The 20,549-nt window shown below is 34.8% G+C and overlaps 1 protein-coding gene across 8 annotated transcripts; it reads left to right on the top strand.

The window, feature by feature from the left end:
• Positions 1–1,796: 1,796 nt before the first annotated feature.
• Positions 1,797–20,342, top strand: LOC110823602 (Rab3 GTPase-activating protein catalytic protein). 8 transcript variants are annotated; one of them, XM_022054015.2, is made up of 23 exons: positions 1,797–1,988; positions 2,067–2,262; positions 3,511–3,554; positions 3,655–3,718; positions 4,458–4,572; positions 4,653–4,729; positions 4,810–4,907; positions 5,239–5,410; positions 6,313–6,535; positions 6,898–7,024; positions 7,247–7,356; positions 7,802–7,894; positions 11,259–11,387; positions 11,550–11,683; positions 14,013–14,102; positions 14,221–14,294; positions 15,893–16,076; positions 16,173–16,244; positions 17,016–17,055; positions 17,943–18,220; positions 19,080–19,257; positions 19,350–19,454; positions 19,838–20,001. In XM_022054015.2, exons 2-23 carry the CDS (start codon positions 2,206–2,208, stop codon positions 19,849–19,851), a joined length of 2,478 nt encoding a protein of 825 aa, XP_021909707.1. In that variant the 5' UTR covers positions 1,797–1,988; positions 2,067–2,205; the 3' UTR covers positions 19,852–20,001. The 8 variants fall into 8 exon arrangements, with proteins under 8 accessions (XP_021909707.1, XP_021909701.2, XP_021909703.2 ...); XM_022054009.2 differs by having other exon boundaries at positions 1,798–1,973; positions 19,350–19,561; positions 19,838–20,342; XM_022054011.2 differs by having other exon boundaries at positions 1,798–1,988; positions 2,161–2,262; positions 19,350–19,561; positions 19,838–20,342.
• Positions 20,343–20,549: the final 207 nt, after the last annotated feature.

The raw sequence follows: 20,549 nt of genomic DNA, 5'->3' as shown, positions 1-20,549 counted from the left end.
TTTCAATAAAAGTCACCTCTTTTTTAAGTGTGAGTAAGGGGGAGCAAAATTGGATCCAACAAAATAATTTAGACCGAAACGTTTAAAAAAATCATAATTGATTAAAAAAATTAAATTAATCAAATATTTTATTAACATAATAAAAATGACTTTCCTTTTACGAATTTAATTGAATCATTCATCAATAAAGATTAAGATATTTAGATTTTGCATATATAAGATGATCTTTTATTATATTAGACTTATAACATATTTTTACGTAATATTAGATTGACACGTTTTTATAAAAAATTTTAAATTTATTTTTAAAAAAAAATTATCAGATTACTTGATGTTAATTAATAAATTAATAATTTTTTTTTATATATAATTATAAAAAAGAATATAACAAAAATTAAGCTCTAAATAATTATCGTATGAAACATATGTGCACAATAATTAATTTTATTTAAAGATGATAACCATATTTATTTTACAAAACTCAAACATAAATAAATTTTTTTATTTATTAAATTATATTTAGTTTGTAGATTATATCATTTGAATTTAAACTTAGTCATTTTATTATATTAATATAAATAAATTTTTATTAATTTTTAAAAATAAAAAATTTATTTATTAATATCAACAATATTATATACTAATTATATTTATGAATATAAATATAAATACATTTATGTTAATAAAATTATATATTTATTCTTAACTTAGATTCAAACAGAAATTTAAAAGATTAAATTCAAATGCACTAATTTTTCCCTATCAACACGAATCCATCTGACCAGGGCAATCACTCTAACAAGAAAATTGCATTTAATCAAATTTAAACGAATTAAATTAGGTGAATTTGAGTACAAAAAGCTATCCTTACATTTATCCAATCTATCTATACATAAATAAATATATTTATATGGACATTTTCAAATAACACAAGATATTAGATAAAATCAAGTATTTTATTGACTTTTCAAGTTTCAGATCCAAATATATCCAAGTTCAACCGGTGAACCAGAACCAGGCTAACTCATTTGTCCAAACAAAATAAAATTGCTGCCGGAATCTTACGTGTCTTTTGGTCCTCTGATTGCGACGATGATGAAGCTGGTGGGGCTTACATTACATGAGTTGATGGAACCTAACCGGTGGGGTCTATCGGTAATCCATGATCTGCCACGTGTCCCCGCTTAAAAAATATCATGTGTAGCGGGAAATTTCGGCCGTTGATTTCTTTTTTTTTTTTTTTGTTTTTTTTTGTTTTGGCTTACCAGTTTACTAAAATGTCGTAGTATTTTGGGGCCCACTTTTCGCCTGATGGAAATATGTTTTTCCCCACCAAGTAAATTACAGATAAGTCTTTAAAATTTTCAAACATTTGATTTTTTTTTTTTGTTGATAATTACATAATTGTCATGTCAAATATGTGATACATTAAATTATTATTTTAATAAGTATAAAAAACTGTCGTTAACTAATAAATAAAAGTTTAATTTTTATTTTTAATAAATTTATATTATTTTATAAAGGGCAAAAAATATCTTATATTTCTATTAATTTTTTAAATTATTAAATATTACATAATAAAATATTTAATTAAATAATATAATATATTAATGATGTTAAAAAATTAATAGATATGAATTAATAGGAATAATTTTTAAAATTATGGAGATTAATAAAATCAAAAATTGTATAAAAATAAAATAAAACAAAATATCACATAAAATGAAACTGTCAAAGGTCATTTCGTTCAACCAGGTCAGGGAAACATAATAGAAATTAAAGAATAAATATAAAACGGTGCCGTTGGACACTTACCAGTCGCGAAAAGTTCTCTCGTCTCTCCCGACAGGTCATCTTCTTCTTCTTCGTCCATTACAACTTCCAATTGCCTGACAGCAACAGATCTCATTTTCAATCCCCCTTTGTGTCTATGCACATTCAGCAAGATACTGTTAAGCTTAACCTACCTTAATGTATTGCGATTTCACGTAGGTATTCGTATTTTTTTTTAAAATTAATTTATTCAAATTCTGACGTTGCCTTCTTTTTTTAAATGTGAAACTCAGGTCGCTCCATCAATTCACCTTACCAGAAGAAAGTTTAAAAAGTGAGTTATGACTTTGTTTCCGGCCTTAACTGAATTGAGTTTCTGATTAACAGTCAGAAGAAAGAAAGAGGAAAAGAAAAGGAACATCATCAATCTTCATGGCTTCGACCAGTAAGACTGAGTATTTTGAAGAAGACGAAGCTTTAGAAGAGGAGGTAAGCTCCTTTTTCTTATTCTTTTTTCCTTTACACGGGTGTGCATAGTTATTATGTATGAGGATTTGGTATCTGCTAGTAATTTGTTACCTAGAAGCAGAACTTAGCGCGTGAGATTGACTGCTAAACTGCAGTTTCATGCTCTATCAAACTCTGTTTGACTGCCTAGGGCCCTAGAAAACAAAATGTGGCACAGCCATGGTGGCATTACCTTTTTGTTTTCAATCCGATGTTGCTTTTCTAGTTTTAATATAGGATTCGCCATTATCTTTTCTAGTTTTCAAATAGCTTCCCGGAAGGACATTACTTGACTGGTGAGTGTTATTTTTCAGGGAGAGAAAAAGGAATTAAGATTAAATAAAGGCCACCAGTGGCTGCAACACATATACAAAATTATAAACAGAAGATCATAATATGGTAATATCTATGTCATCCAGTAAGCGATAATCCTTGCACAAAAAACTGAGAGTTCTAAAACAATAATCCTCGATGGATGCAAAAGGAGTAGAAGAGTGCTTGAAAACTCTTTGATTCCTTCCTTTCCTAGTCACCTGACATGTAGAAAGAGGAATAGGTGAGAAATTCTTTCTGATGCTTGGGAGGCAGGATCCCATTCCATACCCACAGTTCATCCTTGATTGAGGTACTGAATACTCGATAAATACTAAAGAGGGTCGGAGCAGATTCCTAAAGCTTTTCAACTTTGGACACCAAAGAAGAAGATGAGATGGAGATTCATTCTAGTTGAGGCAAAGATAGCACTCTGTTACCAAGGTTTTACTTATTTTCTGAAGGTTGTTACTATTAAGATTCTGCTTTGAGTAGGATACCATAAGAAAAGCATGAACCTCCGAGTGGCATTTGTTTTCCATATGTGCTTTCATGGCAACTTTTCCAATGAATGTTGAGCATCTCAGTGTGTTAGCCTGCTCAAGGTGAAAGGAGTGAAGTACGGTTATATTGACTTGAAAATTGAAGGGTGAAACTGAAGTTTTTAGACGTCAGAGAGAGGTTAAAGGAACTTGAGGTAGGAGACCAGAAAATTTTATGTTGAGATCCATTGATATTGGGACATTGTTCAAAGATGAAAAGTTCACACAAATTATGTTAGTATGCTATATTTGGTGTTTCCTTTGTTAGCCTATCATGGACTATTGGACAGGAAATTTCAGGATCTATTTTTATTACTTACTAGTGAGGAAGTAAACTGATATTTTACCTTTTCCTCTTAATACAACCCCGGTGCAGCTGGAACGGTTTGATGACTTTACACTTGCTTCTTCTTGGGAAAGGTATTTGATTACTAATAGTTAATTACTTTTTATGCACATATTGCCTCCTTTTTTCCATGCTTCTGCATATAACTGATACCTCTAATTGTATTATCCTTAGGTTCATATCTGACATAGAGGCAACTTGTCGGCAGTGGTTGGCTGATGGTCCAAAAAATTTGTTGGTATGCTGCTTTTATTGCAAAGATTTGTTTTTATGACTGAAAGGACTGAAGCAATCTACTGCTTCACTTTATCTATTCCTAAAATTGTTCATAAATTTCTAGTGCTTGAAGAGTAACAAATGCTAGAAAATATGGAATTTCCTATAGCCATTCCCACCTTTTGTCAGCTTCTCTATGAATATGAGAACAAACTGCTCATATTCGAGTATTTCTCTAGAGAAACTCATTTGTTTGACTGATTCACTAATTTATTCTTTTTGCAGTTTAATTTAGTTGTTGATTTTTAAGTGCAGATAAATTGTCATTCTATCCTTTTTCTCCCTGAAAATTCTCATCCTATCCTGAAACTATCTATTTTGTAAAATCATCACTTTATCATATTGGAAAACAAATTTGGGCTGTTAATGGAATGACTCAGGTGGTATAGAGGTGGGAGAGGTTAGGCGAAGTATTTACGTTCAATTTTTTCGAGCTAAAAGAATGAAAGAAGGAAGTAGCTGTGAATTTGGTCACAATTTACAGTTCTCATTACATGCTAACTATTTTCTTTTTCTTTTCAAATGATTCCTTTTTGCTTTGATGCTTAATTTGAAGTTTAAGTTGGGAATCTTGGAAAGGCATACCTCACACTTATTTTCATTCTGTGGCTGATTCTTCTCTCTTTTAATGAAACAGTTTGTTTTTTTGATTTTGTACTGCTTGACCTCCATTATATATTTTCTGCATTACCATACTGTAGGAAAAGGGTGCAGTTCAGTTGGGTTTCTCAAAGAACATATATAAGGTCAAATCTGACTTGAAAAATGTTGCAAAAAACTATTGCATGGAATACTACTTCGAAATTGACAATAGTGGTACTTATAAAGTACTTTTCCTTCTAATTTTTCTCTTAACGATGAAGATTCACATTTTCTACTTCTTGACTTTGGTTCAGTTGGTACAGGAAAAACTGCAGACTGGAATTGCAGTTTGCATGATCTGCAGCTTTGCTTTGGGGTGAAGGATTTTCTGGTATGATTTAACGATGCATTGTAAGCTTTTGCAAAACACTCTCTGCTGCATTTGTCATATTCATGTTTATGCTTGCTCAGGTGATTGCTCCCCAAAGTGCCAGTGGTGTGATTCTTGATGCACCAGAGGCTAGCAAGCTTCTGAGTGCAGTTGCAATAGCTTTATCAAATTGTTCAAGGTAGGTTTTGGGTTGAATCTTCACTGTTTAGCAATTGCAGAAACATTTTCGCATATAGGCCTCTATGATATATCTCACTTCTAGAATCAGGTTTAATATTTGATTTTCAGAACATGCACGTCTCTTTTCCCTGACGGATTTATATCAAGTTTAGTAGTTTTCTTTTGAACCATTGTTAATGAATACTGTCTTCTTGCTAAATGTATTTTGCTTTATTTGACTATTTACTCTGTGAGTTGGACAAATGGACTCATGTAGGTAGCCTTAGTATGTTGACTAGTGATTATCTTATGTTTTTTACTTTTTTCAAGTTATGATTTTTTATATGCAGTTTGTGGCCAGCATTTGTTCCCGTGCACGATCCTTCACGAAATGCATATATTGGCATACAAAGTATGGGAACAGTGTTTACTAGAAGGTTTGAGGCAGATCATATTGGTAGCCAGGTCCCAGTAAAACTTATGCATTTGGAAGGATTGTACGAGTTGTTTCTTTCTAAGTTTGTGAGTTTCTGTATTCTTATGAAGTATCTGTTTTCTCTACAATGTCCTCCTTTTTCTTCCCCTAATCTGCTTGCAAATGAGGTGTTTATTGCGTTTGTGATGCTCCAAGATGCAGAATACCAGTTACTGTACGCTATTTGCTCTTGATATTGCCTAAAGTATGATTGCATGCCTGCCTTTAACCCAAAAGTCACTTGAGATGCTGCAATGGCCGAGTGACGGTGTACTGGACAACCAGAAATCTGTTAACTAAGGTCAGTGTATGTTGAGTTGGTCAACCTTGGCTCACAAGTTGAGAACACCCTGTTCTAGAATGCCAAGTCGGGTGCCATGTGATGGGTGTAGGACTACACTTCTCACTCATTATATGCCAAAGAGAAGGGGGAAGTGGATCAAGATAGTTAGGGAGCATTTAGAAAATAGATGGTCAAAGATGTGAGGTTATGCGGTGGGTTGTGTGCCTTTATCGCTCTTGCCTCTTTATGCTTTTCCCACCCAGCTTAGGTGGAAAAAGAAGAAAGCTTTCTCCCAGGAGGCCAGAGACATTAGTGAGAAACTACTTTGCAAGAGCTAGAACTTTAACCTTGTCTGATCTGCGGGCCAAGGAACAATCTTGTTATATTCTTTCATTCTGATTTATAATTGGTCTAATAGAAACTGAAACTGTGCAAGGAAACACACTTGTGTAGATGTTATGTGCAAAGGTGATGTCATACTTAACTTAAATGTTATAGAGAACTGAAATAATTTCATCCTTTTTTAGTTGCTTTTATATCTCCTGCTCAAGTTGAACTCAAAGTTCATCCAACTGTGTAGATATCCGTATTTGTCATGCTTTGAATCTGTGTTGGTTTGTTTTCCCCCTTTGAATTATTATAACATATTTTCTTTTGATGTTGAAGGCATACTCGACATTGGACTTTGCAGTACATCTTTTTAAAGTCCATGTTATGATGAAGCTAACCTATCATACCCTTCCCTATGATGATGATAATGTGGATGATATTCAAGAAACTTTTTCTGGAAATACTGAATCTGGACAAGATGGTGACACCCGTCAAAAAAAACAATGGGATGATGACTGTCCTTGGAGCGAGTGGTACTCTGCTGAAGATCCAGTTAAAGGTAAAGAACTCCCATTCTTGTTGTCTTCAGTGATTGCAATCATTTTTGAGATAAATACTTTGTCCATCTTGAACACAGAACATTCCTGGCTCTTCAGTCCTAACTTTTATTCCCTGACCTATTTTTTGGAATGCGTGCAATCCATTTGCATCTGTGCACATGAGCCCATGAGCATATTTCTTTGACTTTCTCTATCTTCCTTATAATTTTGCTTGGCACTTGCTTGCTTGTGTGCGCGTGTCTTGTGTGGTTGTGTTAAAGGGGAGGGATGTTGGTCATTAAGCATCTAAGGATCTGTTGCCTTGAGTGTTTAAATATAGGAAAGATATTGCTCCTCAAATTCTGTAATTAAATGCAAACAGGATTTGATTTAATTGCCACACGGCCGGAGAAGATGGTGGAAAGCTCTTTAGAGATGGCTGAACTGGAAAACGCTTCACCTCATGAGGCTAAGAAGTGGACTCTAATCCCGCATCTGTCCCCAATTTTGTAAGAATCATTTCTCCGTTTTCTCTTTAATAACATTTTTGTATTATTGTTATGTTATCTTTTTGTTAATTGACGCCTTTGGTTGTTACTGCTTTAGCAACCATGTTATACAATTTTGTTGTTATTTTATTATTTTCTCCTAATTTGTACTCATTTTCTTGTGAGACATTATGATTTGTAATTTATTCTTTCCTTTCTAAGGCGAAACATTGTTTTTTTCAGAACCGAGAGTTCGAAGGGAAACCAAACTGGCTTTGCTTCCCAATTGCTCCTTTTGGTTGATGCACTGAATATGTCCTTTGAAGCTCAATTCATGGAGGATTTTGTATCAGGTTTGTTTCTTCTATGCAAACATTTGTGATCATTTTTTTTTGGGACATGACATCGATGAATTTGATGATAGTGGCAATGTCATGGATCATTTGATTGTGTTGTAATTGAGATGTAAATGGGTGGTACCTTCTTGGTATCTATAAATTTACAATACTTTTATTTAAAAAAAAAAAATTTGTAATCATTTTCTCATGAAAAATGCTGAATAGAGTAGAAAGCCAAATTGTTCATGGAATTCGTAGAATGTGACTGGGATTAGGGCACAAGAGAGGTTGAATTAGAGGATTTCATCTTATATATATATATATATATATATATATATATATCTTTTAAAAATAATCTTTAACTTGTAAATTCCCTTGCCTTTGTTATAGATGGAGATTGCATGTTTGGTCTTTTGACTTCTCAGTTCACTTCATTATCATGCTCTCTTATTTCTTGCAGTTGAAAATCCTAGTTCTGATAATCTGAAGTCATCAATGGTTATACCCCCGCCAACAGTTCTTGATCGTGTTCTCAAGGATCTTTTTCATGAGGGTACTTATTTCTTAATGCCTTCATATATCATATAGTTTTACCTATTCTTGTATATATGGATAAAAAAATACTATTGATGAGAGAAAAGAGAAGAGTACATCAGTTGGGAAGAAGAAAACCTCTTAACCACAGAAAACGAAAAAAAGGAGAGCATAAAAACCAATGCAGAGCCTCCTCACCAAAAAAAAAAAAAAAAAAAGGAAAACCAAAGCCGCTCATGGTCCTGTGCCTGAGGTCTGCCAAGGGGCCTTAAAAGTGAAGTCGCAGAGCAAGGCTGCTGCTTGCTTTTCCGATCTCTTGCCTATGGTGAGGCTCCTTTAGAGTGCATCCAACCTTCTGAGAGTAACTCTAACTTTTAGATAAAATATTCAATAATCTTTTATTGATGATAATAGACATTTATGTGGAAGCTGTTTGAGATCAGATCTCTCTTAGGTGTCCAGAATTTCAGATCCAGTTTATTCAAATGCCAACTCCTAAATAAAACATAATTCAATGAAAGATAAACTCTCATCTCAATTGCCTAGCACATATCCCTAAACTCCTAATTTCACAGCCAAATTTGCGGACCGCTTAACTCACTGGACTGCTTTCTGCTTCCACTTGTCGTGGGTCCCATGGCTGTAAACTTTCCAAGAAATTTTGTCCTCATTATCTGCAGGCATATTCCATGATATCTCCTTTCCTTGATATGGTGCTTGCTGCCGGTGCCAACTCAGGACGGTTCTGCAATGAATTGGGAACTCTTCCCATCTTGACACTGTCCGCTGCTCCAGGACTGCCTTTGGTGCGAGGCTGAATTTCACCTTTGGCAGCCACAGGAGGAAATTTCTTGGAAGTAGAAATCCAGGGAAAAATGGTTAAAAAAAGATAACAGGAATACAAGATATTTCCATTATTTGGCCAGCCATAGGAGGACACGTAACTATGGTGATAAAATGGTTAATGGTAATCACAGAGTGAGAGGGAATGATAATATGAGAGGTAAGGCTCAAAGCTACTTTCAGAGCTTATATGAAGAAGAGTTTGACAGAAGGCCACGGTTGGATGGGCTCCAGTTCAGGATGTTTGGGGAGACCTGCAGAATTGAGTTAGAAAGAGAATTCACTGAAGAGGGATCTATGATGGACTCAGATGATATAACAGACACAAGGCACCAGGACTAGACCGTTTCAACATGAAGTTTCTACAAGAATTTTGGTTTATTGGCAAAGGTGATGTGATGGACGTGTGTAAAGAACTATATGAATAGGGTCATTTGTAAAATCATTGAACTCAACCTTTTTGGTGCTTATTGCAAAGATAGAGAGTGCACAACATATAAAAGATTTTTGCCCAATCAATCTGGTGTGCTGTATCTACAAGCTCAAGTTGAAAATATTAGCTTGGCGATTGTCCAAGGTATTAGGGGGAAGTGAGTGAGGAGAGTCAACATGCATTTATCGAAGGGACGCTGTGTTGGTGGCCAACAAAATGGTGGATGACTTGATGGGTAATAAGAGGGAGCCTTGTGCAAATTGGATAAAGAAAAAGCATATGATCATGTGAGTTGAGATTTTGTGGATTACATGTTGGGGAGGATGGGATTTGGAAGTAAATGGAGCAAATGGATATGGACTTGTATCTCCACTACATCTTTTGCTGTAATGGTGAATGATAGACCGTCTTTTTTCATCAGGGCTTCCAGGGGGTTTAGGCAGAGAGACCCTCTCTCACCTCTATTATTTTTCATTGTTATGGAGACACTGAGCAGATTACTTGAGAGAGTCAGGGAGTTGGATTTGATTAGGGGAGTTAATATTGGTAGAGGGAGACAACAGCTTGAGATCACTCATTTGTTCTTTGCCGTTGATACCTTGCTATTTTGTGAACCAGATGATAGTTTGTTACTGAATCTACTGTTTGTCTTGCTGTGCTTTCAGGCAGTTTTGGGTCTGCACATTAATTTGAAGAAACCTGAATTGGTTAAGATTTGGGGATTGTTTGAATGAAGGGAGGCTGCCAAGGGTGCTGGGATGCAGATCAGTTAAGTTACCTATCAAATATCTTGGTGTACCGTTGGATTTCAAATATAAAGATGAGAGAACGTGGGAACCAGTGGTGGATTTGTTCGAGAGAAGGCTCGCTGGATGGAAAGAAACTATTTGTCTAAGGGAGGTAGGCTGACACTAATTAAAAGTACATTGGTCAATCTTCCTATTTACTACCTTTCGGTAATGACCATTCCTGTGATGGTAGCGAAAAAACTTGAAATCATTCCGTGCCAGTTTTTGTGGGGGGATGAGGAGGAGAATAGAAGATATCACCTGGTAAAATGGGAGGATGTGAAGATGCTGTTGAACAAGGGTAAGTTGGGTTTGAGATCATTGTTTGAATTGAATAATGTGTTACATGGTAAATGGTTGTGGAGGTTTCAGAGAGAAGAGGATAGATTGTGCAGGAGAGTTGTGGAGGTTCGTTGGGGGGATGTGGTGGGGTGAGGATCCCATTAGGGTATGATGAGATTATATGGGATAGGGCCTTGGAGAAAAATTGACATGGGTAACCAAAAATTCCAGGAATGCATAAAATGGAAGATAGGGAAGGGGGATAAATTTTGTTGTGGGAGGACGATTGGATTGGATCAGATTGGATTAAAATCTTTTTTCAAGGATCTACGCAATTGCTAGGTCTAAAAATATAGTGGTGGAAGAAACATGCACTGGTGAGAATGATAATATAGAATGGACTATGAATGTTATGAGGAATCTCAATGCTACATCTATTATCAAATATACAGTTTAATAATACAAATGATAAGAGCTTGTGGAAATTGAAGAAAAATGGTGAATGGGTGTTACCTATGCAAAAGAGACCTGGAATCATGTAATTGCATTTTCTTTTGGTGCCCGATGGTGTATAACATATGGACTTCAGTATATGGTCTACTGGGTCATTGGAAGGTTGACGAGGGAGGAGCTTTGGGCATGGGAGGGTTTTTGTAAAAGGAAAAATTACCTTAAAATTATTTCTTTAATTATCTGTTGGGAGAGAGAGAGGGAGATGTCAAAGGTTAGAGATAAATGGCTACACACATTTGGGTCGGTTATTTTGGGCCATAATATTTAGAAATGTTATTGATACACCAATTGATTTGTAAATAACTTGTACGGGGGAGGCACCCCTTTTGGTGCCATTACTTAATATTATTCTTTCTTTTGATCTCAAAAAAAAAAAAAAAAAAAAAAAAATTAAAAGCGATTTGCCTTGGGCAGATTTATTTATTAGATTGTGGAGTTATTGACATTCCTAAGCTCCTTGAAAGTTGCGGGAACCTTGTAAAATTCCTTTGTACTAAGTTTACCTTTTATAATGCTATTTACAGGAAATAAGCTCCCAGATTTTTCTAAAAGTGAAAACAAGAGTTCTCGAGCAATCAAAGGCGCACCACTTGGATCTCTTTTTGCACAGTTTTGTTTGCATGCCCTATGGTTTGGCAACTGCAGTATACGTGGTATGGAGCCGAAATGGTTATGCATTGTATGAACGATTGAATTTGTTAAAGAATGTCGTTTATCAGTCATATATGAACAATTAGTTCAGGGAGCATCATTTTCAAGTGAAATACAATTTCATCTTTCTGATTATAGTTTCTCCTTTTAACATTTTATGATAGCTATTGCCGTTCTCTGGTTAGAGTTTGTTCGAGAAGTTCGTTGGTGTTGGGAAGAGTGTCAGTCATTGCCGAAAATGCCTTTTGATGGTTCAATTGACCTGTCTACTTGTTTGATTAACCAGAAGCTGCATATGGTAATAAGCTGATGTCATCTTTTAAATATGTTTATTGCTTTCAGTTTTATTCTTTTCAAATATGTTTCTGCAGACTTGATTAATATTCAAAAATGCCTTTTGATGGTTCAGTCGACCTGCCTACTTGTTTGATTAACCAGAAGCTGCGTGTTGGTAATAAGTTAATGACATTCTTTTAAATAATGTGTCCATCTGTTTATCTGCACAGAAGAAAGTTAGGCCTCTAATATATTTTTTTACAAGTTAATAGTTTGCCTATGAGCTGTCATGTAACTTTTTACTCATTCGTCAAAACATTATTGCTTTGACACGGGGCTTATTTATGTGTTTAGGGAATGTAAACGTGAAACTGTTTGCATTTATTATCTCTTGAGATCTCAAGAAGGTTGATACAAAATAGAATAACTAATTATATCTTAGCTCTTGTACTTAAAAATACCTTTATATTCATGCATAATGAACTCTTTGTTGATCATGCTGTGATGTATGAGTAGGAAAACTCCCGTTTCTTAGTCATCCTTGAGTTTGTTCTTGACAAAAGAGATGGGCATTCTTAAGGACTAAGCTTCCTATTTCAAGCATGACTTCCTTTGAGATTCCTTAGAGATTGGCACCGAGCAGGTGTCTTTTTGTTCCATGCCCTATGACCTTTTTAACTATTCTTTCTTCCCCAATTTAGATGGAAGTTTCACATGGCCTTTTGGGTGTCTGTAATATGCTGACTGCACAGCAGGTTTGCTGCTTGCACAAGCTTTATTATGCTTTTAACAAAAACAAGTGTCCTTTTTGGTTATACCATCTTAATTACAATAAATTTTGTAATTAGACAGTTAAATTATTTATAAGAAAAGTTAGTAGACTTTTAGTTAGATGATTTTGATTTTAGTAAATTTTTTTAGTTAAGCAGTTAATATTTTTTTTAAGTGGGTAGATACTAGAATTTTTAGTTAGACAAGTTTATTTAAACCGTTAGTAAAATTTTTACAATATGATTTTGACAAGACAGTTTTAATTTCAGTTAATTTTGAACTGATACAATTGCATCATTGTTGTTTTTAACTATATCATTTCATTTAAAGTAGAATATTTAGTTAAAAAAATATTAAAAAATTTTAAGTACTCATACAATTTTGATATGTCAATTTTCATTTTCATTTTATGCTAGTTTTTTTATCTTAGTAAAAATTTTAATTAGAAAGTTAGTAATACTTATAATCATGTATTTTTATTTTAATAAAATTTTATGTACTTTAAATATAACTCTTACTTCATCCTAATCAAATTCTAATATGAATAAATTAGATTTTTTAAAGAAAAATATAACTATCACCTAATCTTGATACGAAATAAATTATAAAATTTAAATTAAAAATTTCTTATACCTGAATAATAGAAAGTAAATATAAGAGTTGTGAATTATTTGTTTTAAAAAAATGTATATTTTTAAAGACTTCTTTTGCCTTTCAAAATTTGTTTAATTTTTGTTGTGGCATTTTTAATTAGACAATTCAACAATTAATAGAATTTAAATTAAATAGTAGAATGGTGAGGTGTATAATTTTAGTTAGACAATTAGTAGAATTTTTAAGTGCATCAATTTTTCATTGAAGTTTTTTTATTAGACATCAGTAGAATTTTGAATTAAACAGTAGAATTACTCTATGTATAATCCTTAACTAGACGTTAGTAGAATTTTGAAGTGTGACAATTTTAATTTCAGTAAAGTCTTTACTTAAGGCTTTCTTTTTTGGCAACCTACTCTAGGGGAACTTTCCTTTTTTTATTTCTTGAAAGGTAAATACTAATTATGGATGAAATTAGGAATAAATCTTAAACAGATCCAGAGTTTCCAAAACTAAACAAATTTACCTAAATAAAGCCTTAAAAATGCATAGAGATTTGCAGCAAAACAAAGCGAAAAAATTTTCCAGCTCTAGCAGCTTCTTTGTCTTATGAAATGGCTTCTTGCATACTCTTCATGATAACTTCATAGGCACTGCTTACCTCCTCAACGGAGATAAAAAGGCAGCATCTCAAAGTTTAGCATAATGGCTTCAATATAAAGCTCACTAAATATCAAAAGCAAAGACAGCAGCCTCTCAAGAACTAACAGCAGCTGCACACAAACAAAAGCATAGCTTGAAAATGTTGACCCTCTCTAACTACTATGTTTAAGGGCAACTTTCCTAATGTACTTGATACACATTGCATCGTCTTGTCACATATTCTTTAGATATGATAAGATTTCTGAGGTGGCTTGCCAATGCTCCTTTTAATAATTTATGATGCTGAAGGCTCCATCCTTTCACTTTGCTCATTTGCTATTCAGCTTGCAATATGCATTGAGATGAAGCAGGAACTAAATGAAGAGTTTCAAGATTGTATTGGGAGTGAAGATCACATAGAAGCACACAGTGAGGTTATACAAACAGTGTTGTCTTAGTCTATTTCCTCCACTGCAATTTGGATATAATCATGGACTGCTGTTATCCTTCCCTTTTTGATTGACTAAATGACTTGTTTTAATGGAAATGCAGGAAGACAGTGTAGTTGTCGAGGATCCTTTCAATTTGCACCCACCTGATGAACACTTTGATGGGAAACGTGACAGGTGAACTAAGCAAGTGAGAGCTCCTAGGTTCTCTTCATAGAGAATTGGTTGCTGTAAATGTGGCCATCAACTCCTTCTGACTTGTATATTCTTAGTTTTGCTTATATTTTGGATAAACCTTATTATTATGAATATAGAAGTAGCATACTTTTATTCTTTTAACAAATAGGGTAATTTGAACATGAAGAAGACATTGTTCATAACTTGCTTTTACAGATTTTGCAATATTAATTGGTTTGGTCGTGTACCATTAGCATCCTACACTATCGCAGTTCAGGTATCCTATTCGTGTTCATAGACATTAAATGATTTTTCCCAGGGCAATAATAATGCCTTCTCTAATACGTTGGCAGTAACCTAGCATAAAAGTGGTCTTCCATGTGATTGTTTGTTCATATGCTAGCAATGGTGTATATAGTTTCCTTATTCCCAAACAATACAGGGATTTACATATGCACATGGTTAACAAAACTAATAGTGCCTAAAACTTAGGATTGATTATAATGAATGCCTGAGTTCAGGAACCTCATGAACAATATCTCACTAGCTTAACAGAAGAGCTCTTTTATTCGACTTTAAGGAGTTTAGTAGCTTCTAACCATTGCCGGAACACTTACCTAAAGGGGGGTTCGGGGGGTGAAAAAAATAATGTGAAATTTTTCGCGTTTACTTCTAGTTCCCCCCATATCTTATCATCCCGACCATTTCTAAGCCTGCGAAGGAATGGAATAGAGGGATGCCCTTATCCAAGTCGCCGAGTCGACAAAAAACAGGATTTATCTCATTTTATTGTCGTTACAGGGCTTCTTTGATCATTACGTCCATTTCTAAACTTGTGAATGAATGGAATAAACATGATGCCCTTATTTGAGTTAACTTTTCTCATCCCGACCATTCCTAAGCCTGCGTAAGAATGGAATAGAGGGATGTCCTTATTTGAGTTACCGTTGTTTGGAGCGCCCACTTCTTAATTATATCAAAACGCTCCTAACAAACAAGTCAATAAATCGAGGTCCTATAGGCTTTGGATACCGTATGGAGCCACGTCGATCTAGTATAGCATGGGCGCTACATTCCTTACAGGGGGCTGCCCACCTCCCCGTAAATGTAGATAACCTTTTCGGTCCCTTACTTGAAGTAGAAAGATTTTATAGAGAGCGAACCTTGGCCCTGAGGGGCCCTTCCGCCCTGCTGGGCTCACCTTTCTTAACTCCTTAAAGCCGAAGAAAGGAGCTCTTCTATGAAGTGAAGAGCACCTTTTTCATTCCATAGGGATACTGGTGGTGAACAGAGAGAAGGAAGCCCTCGTTATATAACGTGGTCTCCCCTCCCTCTATCTCCCCCCCCTCCCCCCCCAAGGGGGACAAGGGGTAATGATCACATTACCGCAATGCAATCTATGACTTCCTCCGGAAGGGGTTATTGATTATAGGAGCTTCAGCTCCATATAATCTTATTTCTCCCTCGGACCCTAGGGATTATAATCTTTTTTTTTTTCTTCCAGAAGAAAGCTATCTACTTTTATGCAAGGTTATTTGCATTGCGGGTGACATTTCTATAAGCATGCTGATGCATAGACTTCTTGTTTTTATATACAGACTAACAGCACAAAATTTGCATGGGTCTGAAGCAATTGCATCAGAGTTTAGTAAGAAGCCTGAATACATGGCATCTGCTGCTGATCAAAGGCCTTCAGGTTCTATTAGGAGGGGCTCAGCTGGAGCTGTTGGATCTATGATGCTTCTGAAGTCATGTCAAAGCTTGCATGCCCCGTTCACTCAGGTTGTGTTGCATACCCGAGCCTTTTGAAATTCTTTTTTCTGCCCACTTCTCTGTTAATATGATTATAGCTATTTATCCTTTTCTCTTAAATTTCAGGATCCCCCCCTTATGACAGAAGATATGCATGAAGAACGACTTCAGGCTGTTGAGGCCTTTGGTGATACATTTGTAAGCTTAAGTTCTTCTTTTCCAAATTAGTTAATTTACAGGAATATGATTAATCCTTTTCTGCTATAGGGACTATCAATTTCCTACAGGAATTCTGTTAGTGTCAATTGTGGCTGAGACAATTTTTTTTTTGATAGTTTAGAAATTAGTGTTATATTTTTGAAGGATTTTGTGCTTGAGCTTTTTATGTCTAGTAGTGTATCAGTATGCTTAATTTTGTGCAAGTTTAGATGTAAATACATCTCTGCCGATAAAATACCCTGTTTATCATTCTTTCCTGATGGATAAAGCAACAAAGAAGTGGTCCCTATGATAAAATGGACCTTTCTTTTGTTTACTGGAATGAAAATTAAGCATGATAAAAGTTGTAAAGCAACTAATACTAATTTACACAGCAGCAGAGTGTCTTATGTGGACTTTGGTTTGATCAATTAAGTGAGGAACAAACCCTTAAAAAAGTTTGTCCATTGATTTAAATATTTGAAAGTGTTTAACTAAAATAGTGTTTCTCACCAGGATGAGAACAGTTATTCGTGTATAGATGTTATTCCAATTTAAAGTATTGGAAGTTCAATTTTTTAATAACATTTCCTTTTAGGGTATAAGAAGTTTAACTTGCTTTACTTTCTGCAAAATGATATTCACCTATGCATGTCGTTGTTCATTTGCATTTTTAAAAACTGCCTGGCCTAGTCATCTTTTTTTTTTTCAGTTCTCTGGAATAAATTTATCTTTATCCACTAAAGCAGTAAACGCTCCATCTTATTGCAGAATTTTTCTGCTCAGTTGGAGAAGGATATCTTGTCATCAGGTGACAATTTTCTTTTATATGTAACTAATTTAACATCTAGTTTCTTCATGTATTGGAGTTTGATATGATGTTTCTATGTATAACTTTAATCTCAATGCTCTAAAGATCATTATACTGGAAAAGGAATATTGTTGTAGAATTAGGAAATGGAACAGACGGGGGAAATCGGACATTCTCATGTGGCTGCAAATGAAACAGACTTGGGGAAATTGGACATTGTCATGTGGCTGCTACATATATTTTGGATATTGATGTGAAAATGTTTTTGCTTCTTTTCACTTGGGGCTTTGGGGGGCTTCATATGTTAGGAAGTTAAAGGTATGAGGAACCAAAATCTTGAAAATCGTTGCTACATTGTGTGATTTAGACAAATTAGTATGGTTACCCTTCTAAGATAATAGGATCTTCTTAGGTGCTAAGATTATGGGATTTGACTTGTAATTAATTGACTTGATTAGCAAGATTCCATTAAGATAGTTTCCTATTTTCTGATGAGAGGGTCTCTCCTAATTTAGTTATGATATCTTGTTTTAGTACCTAAGGAGATCGAGTGTACAGACGTTATGCATCCTGTTTTGGAAATTAAACTTGTATATATTTACTCGTTTGTATTCAGAATTCGATAAGAAAAAACAGAATATTTTCTTCAGTACTCATTAGACAAATAAGGGTAGCACTTCCAGATTGGAGTGTAAAACTAGTGCATGGTATAGTTTTGTGTACTGTAAAGAATACTAACTTTTGTACTTTCACCATTTTGCTTTCATGGCAATTGATCTCTAGCAAAGATATTTTCGAAAAGATTTGTGAAACTTTAGACACAAAATTCTTGTTTGTTGATACCCATAAGATGGATTAACTAATGATGATTTTAAATTTTTGTACAGATATGTCAGCATTTAAAGCAGCGAATCCAGATGCTGTTTTTGAGGATTTTATTCGGTGGCATTCACCTGGGGATTGGATAAATGATGAAAATGAAGGAAGTAGTCCATCTAGAAGTCTTGCAATGGGGAGTTTCAAAGATAATTGGCCTCCTAAAGGAAGACTTTCACAACGAATGGCCGAGAATGGGAATATGTGGCGGAAGATTTGGAATGATGCACCTGCTTTGCCAGCCTATGAGCAGAAGCCACTTCTGGATCCAAATCGAGAAGGGGAAAAGGTCAGTTTTTCTCTTCTTTTTTCTACCAAGTTTCACCTCTATTGTTGTTTTGCCTTTCCCAATGCCAAAGTTGACAGTGTTAATTGAAGTTCTGGATGGTCGGTATGCATTTTTGGTCATTTGGAAGGAAATTGTCGTATATTATTACATTTGCTGGACAATAGTTCTGTGAGATCAAGGCTTCTCTTATTCCTTGTACTGTATCTGTGGAGTGTTTTAGATATTTACTAATCTTTTTCACCAAAACAGACTGACACATAAGTCTAAACTATGTATAAATTAAGAAGTTAACTGTTGGGAGAGAGGTAAATAGAGAAATTGGTAATCCTACACGAATATAAAAGAAGATGCAGCTGGGATATTTTCCGTTGTGAAGGGGATATAGTTTTGTTGACTAAAATTTGAGTCTGGTATAGAATAGCAAACAGAGCAAAAATATTAATGCAGTTAAAATCTTACACTCCTTTGTAAGTCTAATTTAAGAATAAGGCACAGAAATCCCCCAAATTTAACTTACTACACAGAAGGTCTCCTATTTTAAGAATTTGAATAGAAGTTCCATACTTTTACATAAAAGTCACATTTGACTAGTAGTAATTCCACTAATTCTTTGTGTGCCACTTCAACATATTGTAAGATTACTAAAATATATTTAACTACCATTATGAGTAATATGTTACAAGGAATAATTGCTAACCTGAACGACTGGCCAGATAGCCACCTTTTCAAAAATATTTCATGCAGATTTGGACAATAGTCCTGGGAGTTTCTTCAGTTTACCTGATTATCAGAAATTAATCGCTAACTCTACCTTAATTTATGTTTTAACTTAACTATTATGGTTTTGGACTCTATATAGATTCTTCATTACTTGGAAACTGTGCGACCACATCAGCTGCTTGAGCAAATGGTTTGTACTGCCTTCAGAGCATCAGCTGACACTCTAAACCGAACTAGTTTTGGGGGCTTGAAGCAAATGACAGCAAAATTAGAGCAACTCTACCTTACAATGAAATCTGCACTGAGGCCTTTGCAAGGTCTTGCTTGTCATTATTCTGATTGTTCACTTAGGTTGTAAGGTTATGCTTTGCCAAATGCTCTGAAACTTTGGGTGTTGCAAATGTTGCAGTTAATCATTTATCTGGGAACAATGAGATTATTGAAGACTTGAGGCGGTTGTGCATTGTTTTTGAACATGTTGAGAAGTTAATGACTGTTGCAGCTTCTCTTCACCGTAAGTTCCTGCAAGCACCACGTCTTTCTGGAGTAATTTTTAATGACTTCTATGAATTTTATCTTCCAAACATGGGAATGGGCTCCAAGGAAGTCGATGTTCAAAGAGTAAGCTGTCTCTACTCCATACTTCTCCCGTAACCACTTGTTGAAAGTTTTCTCATGGAATATAATTTGTGAATCATTTGAGTCCTTTCCAAAATAGGAACTACACTTGGCTGAAATTTTAAAATAAGTTGGTTTGCAATGAACGAAGCATCCTGAATTTAAGACTCCATTACATAGTTCAGGGATTTTTATGTACAATTCCTTTCATTCCATCAAAAACCATGCATCTTTTTATGACTTCAGCTGATGACTACGTCTCTTTGATATTCGCCTTAGGAGTTCAACTCTAGGCAGGAAGTAAGGTTTCATGAGAGAGAGGTAGTCTCAGATATGTTCACACCACCAACTGCTAATCAATCATGGAGAAAAGTTTTGAGCATGGGTAATCTTCTCAATGGCCATGAACCGATTCTCAGGGAAATTATATTTTTAGTGCGTGATAGTGTGAGTAGCAATCACTATGCACCAAGCACTCCCAGAGGAAATCAAGAAGAAATAGAAACATACCGGATGTATATTTGCGGAACCTCAAATGATCTTCGGGTAGCACTTTCTATTACCTCATGTGATTAGCCTTTTCTCAATAGATGTGTATATTATCACTTGTGGTGGATAAAGGATTTAAATTCTGACCAATTTTCTGAAAGTTACTGGTATTTATGGTGATTTTATGGCGCATTTCTATTGCATCCTCACTCCAGGCTGCAGCCATTTGTAAGCACATTGTGTTCATTTACCTTTCTCCAGAGTAGAAATTACATAATTGCTTGTTAGAAGAGTAGTTTGATTGTATTGTATTCATTTATGTGCAACTAATGGAATTGGATTACTCAGTTTTAACTCAGAAACTATCGCTGGTTCTTTTCTTTTTCTTCGTAGGCCGTCTAAGCGAGAGCTAAATCGCTTTTTAATAATTTTCTCAATCAGGATATGGACTTGGTTAATTTGATTTTACATCTCTGTGCGATATGAAAATTTATTTAATTCA

This window comes from Carica papaya, chromosome 2 (genome assembly GCF_054855325.1).
Source record: "Carica papaya isolate Zhongbai chromosome 2, ASM5485532v1, whole genome shotgun sequence".
NCBI classification, from domain to species: Eukaryota; Viridiplantae; Streptophyta; class Magnoliopsida; order Brassicales; family Caricaceae; genus Carica; species Carica papaya.
Note: the sequence above shows the minus strand (reverse complement) of the source record. Positions and strands in the feature narration are given on the sequence as shown.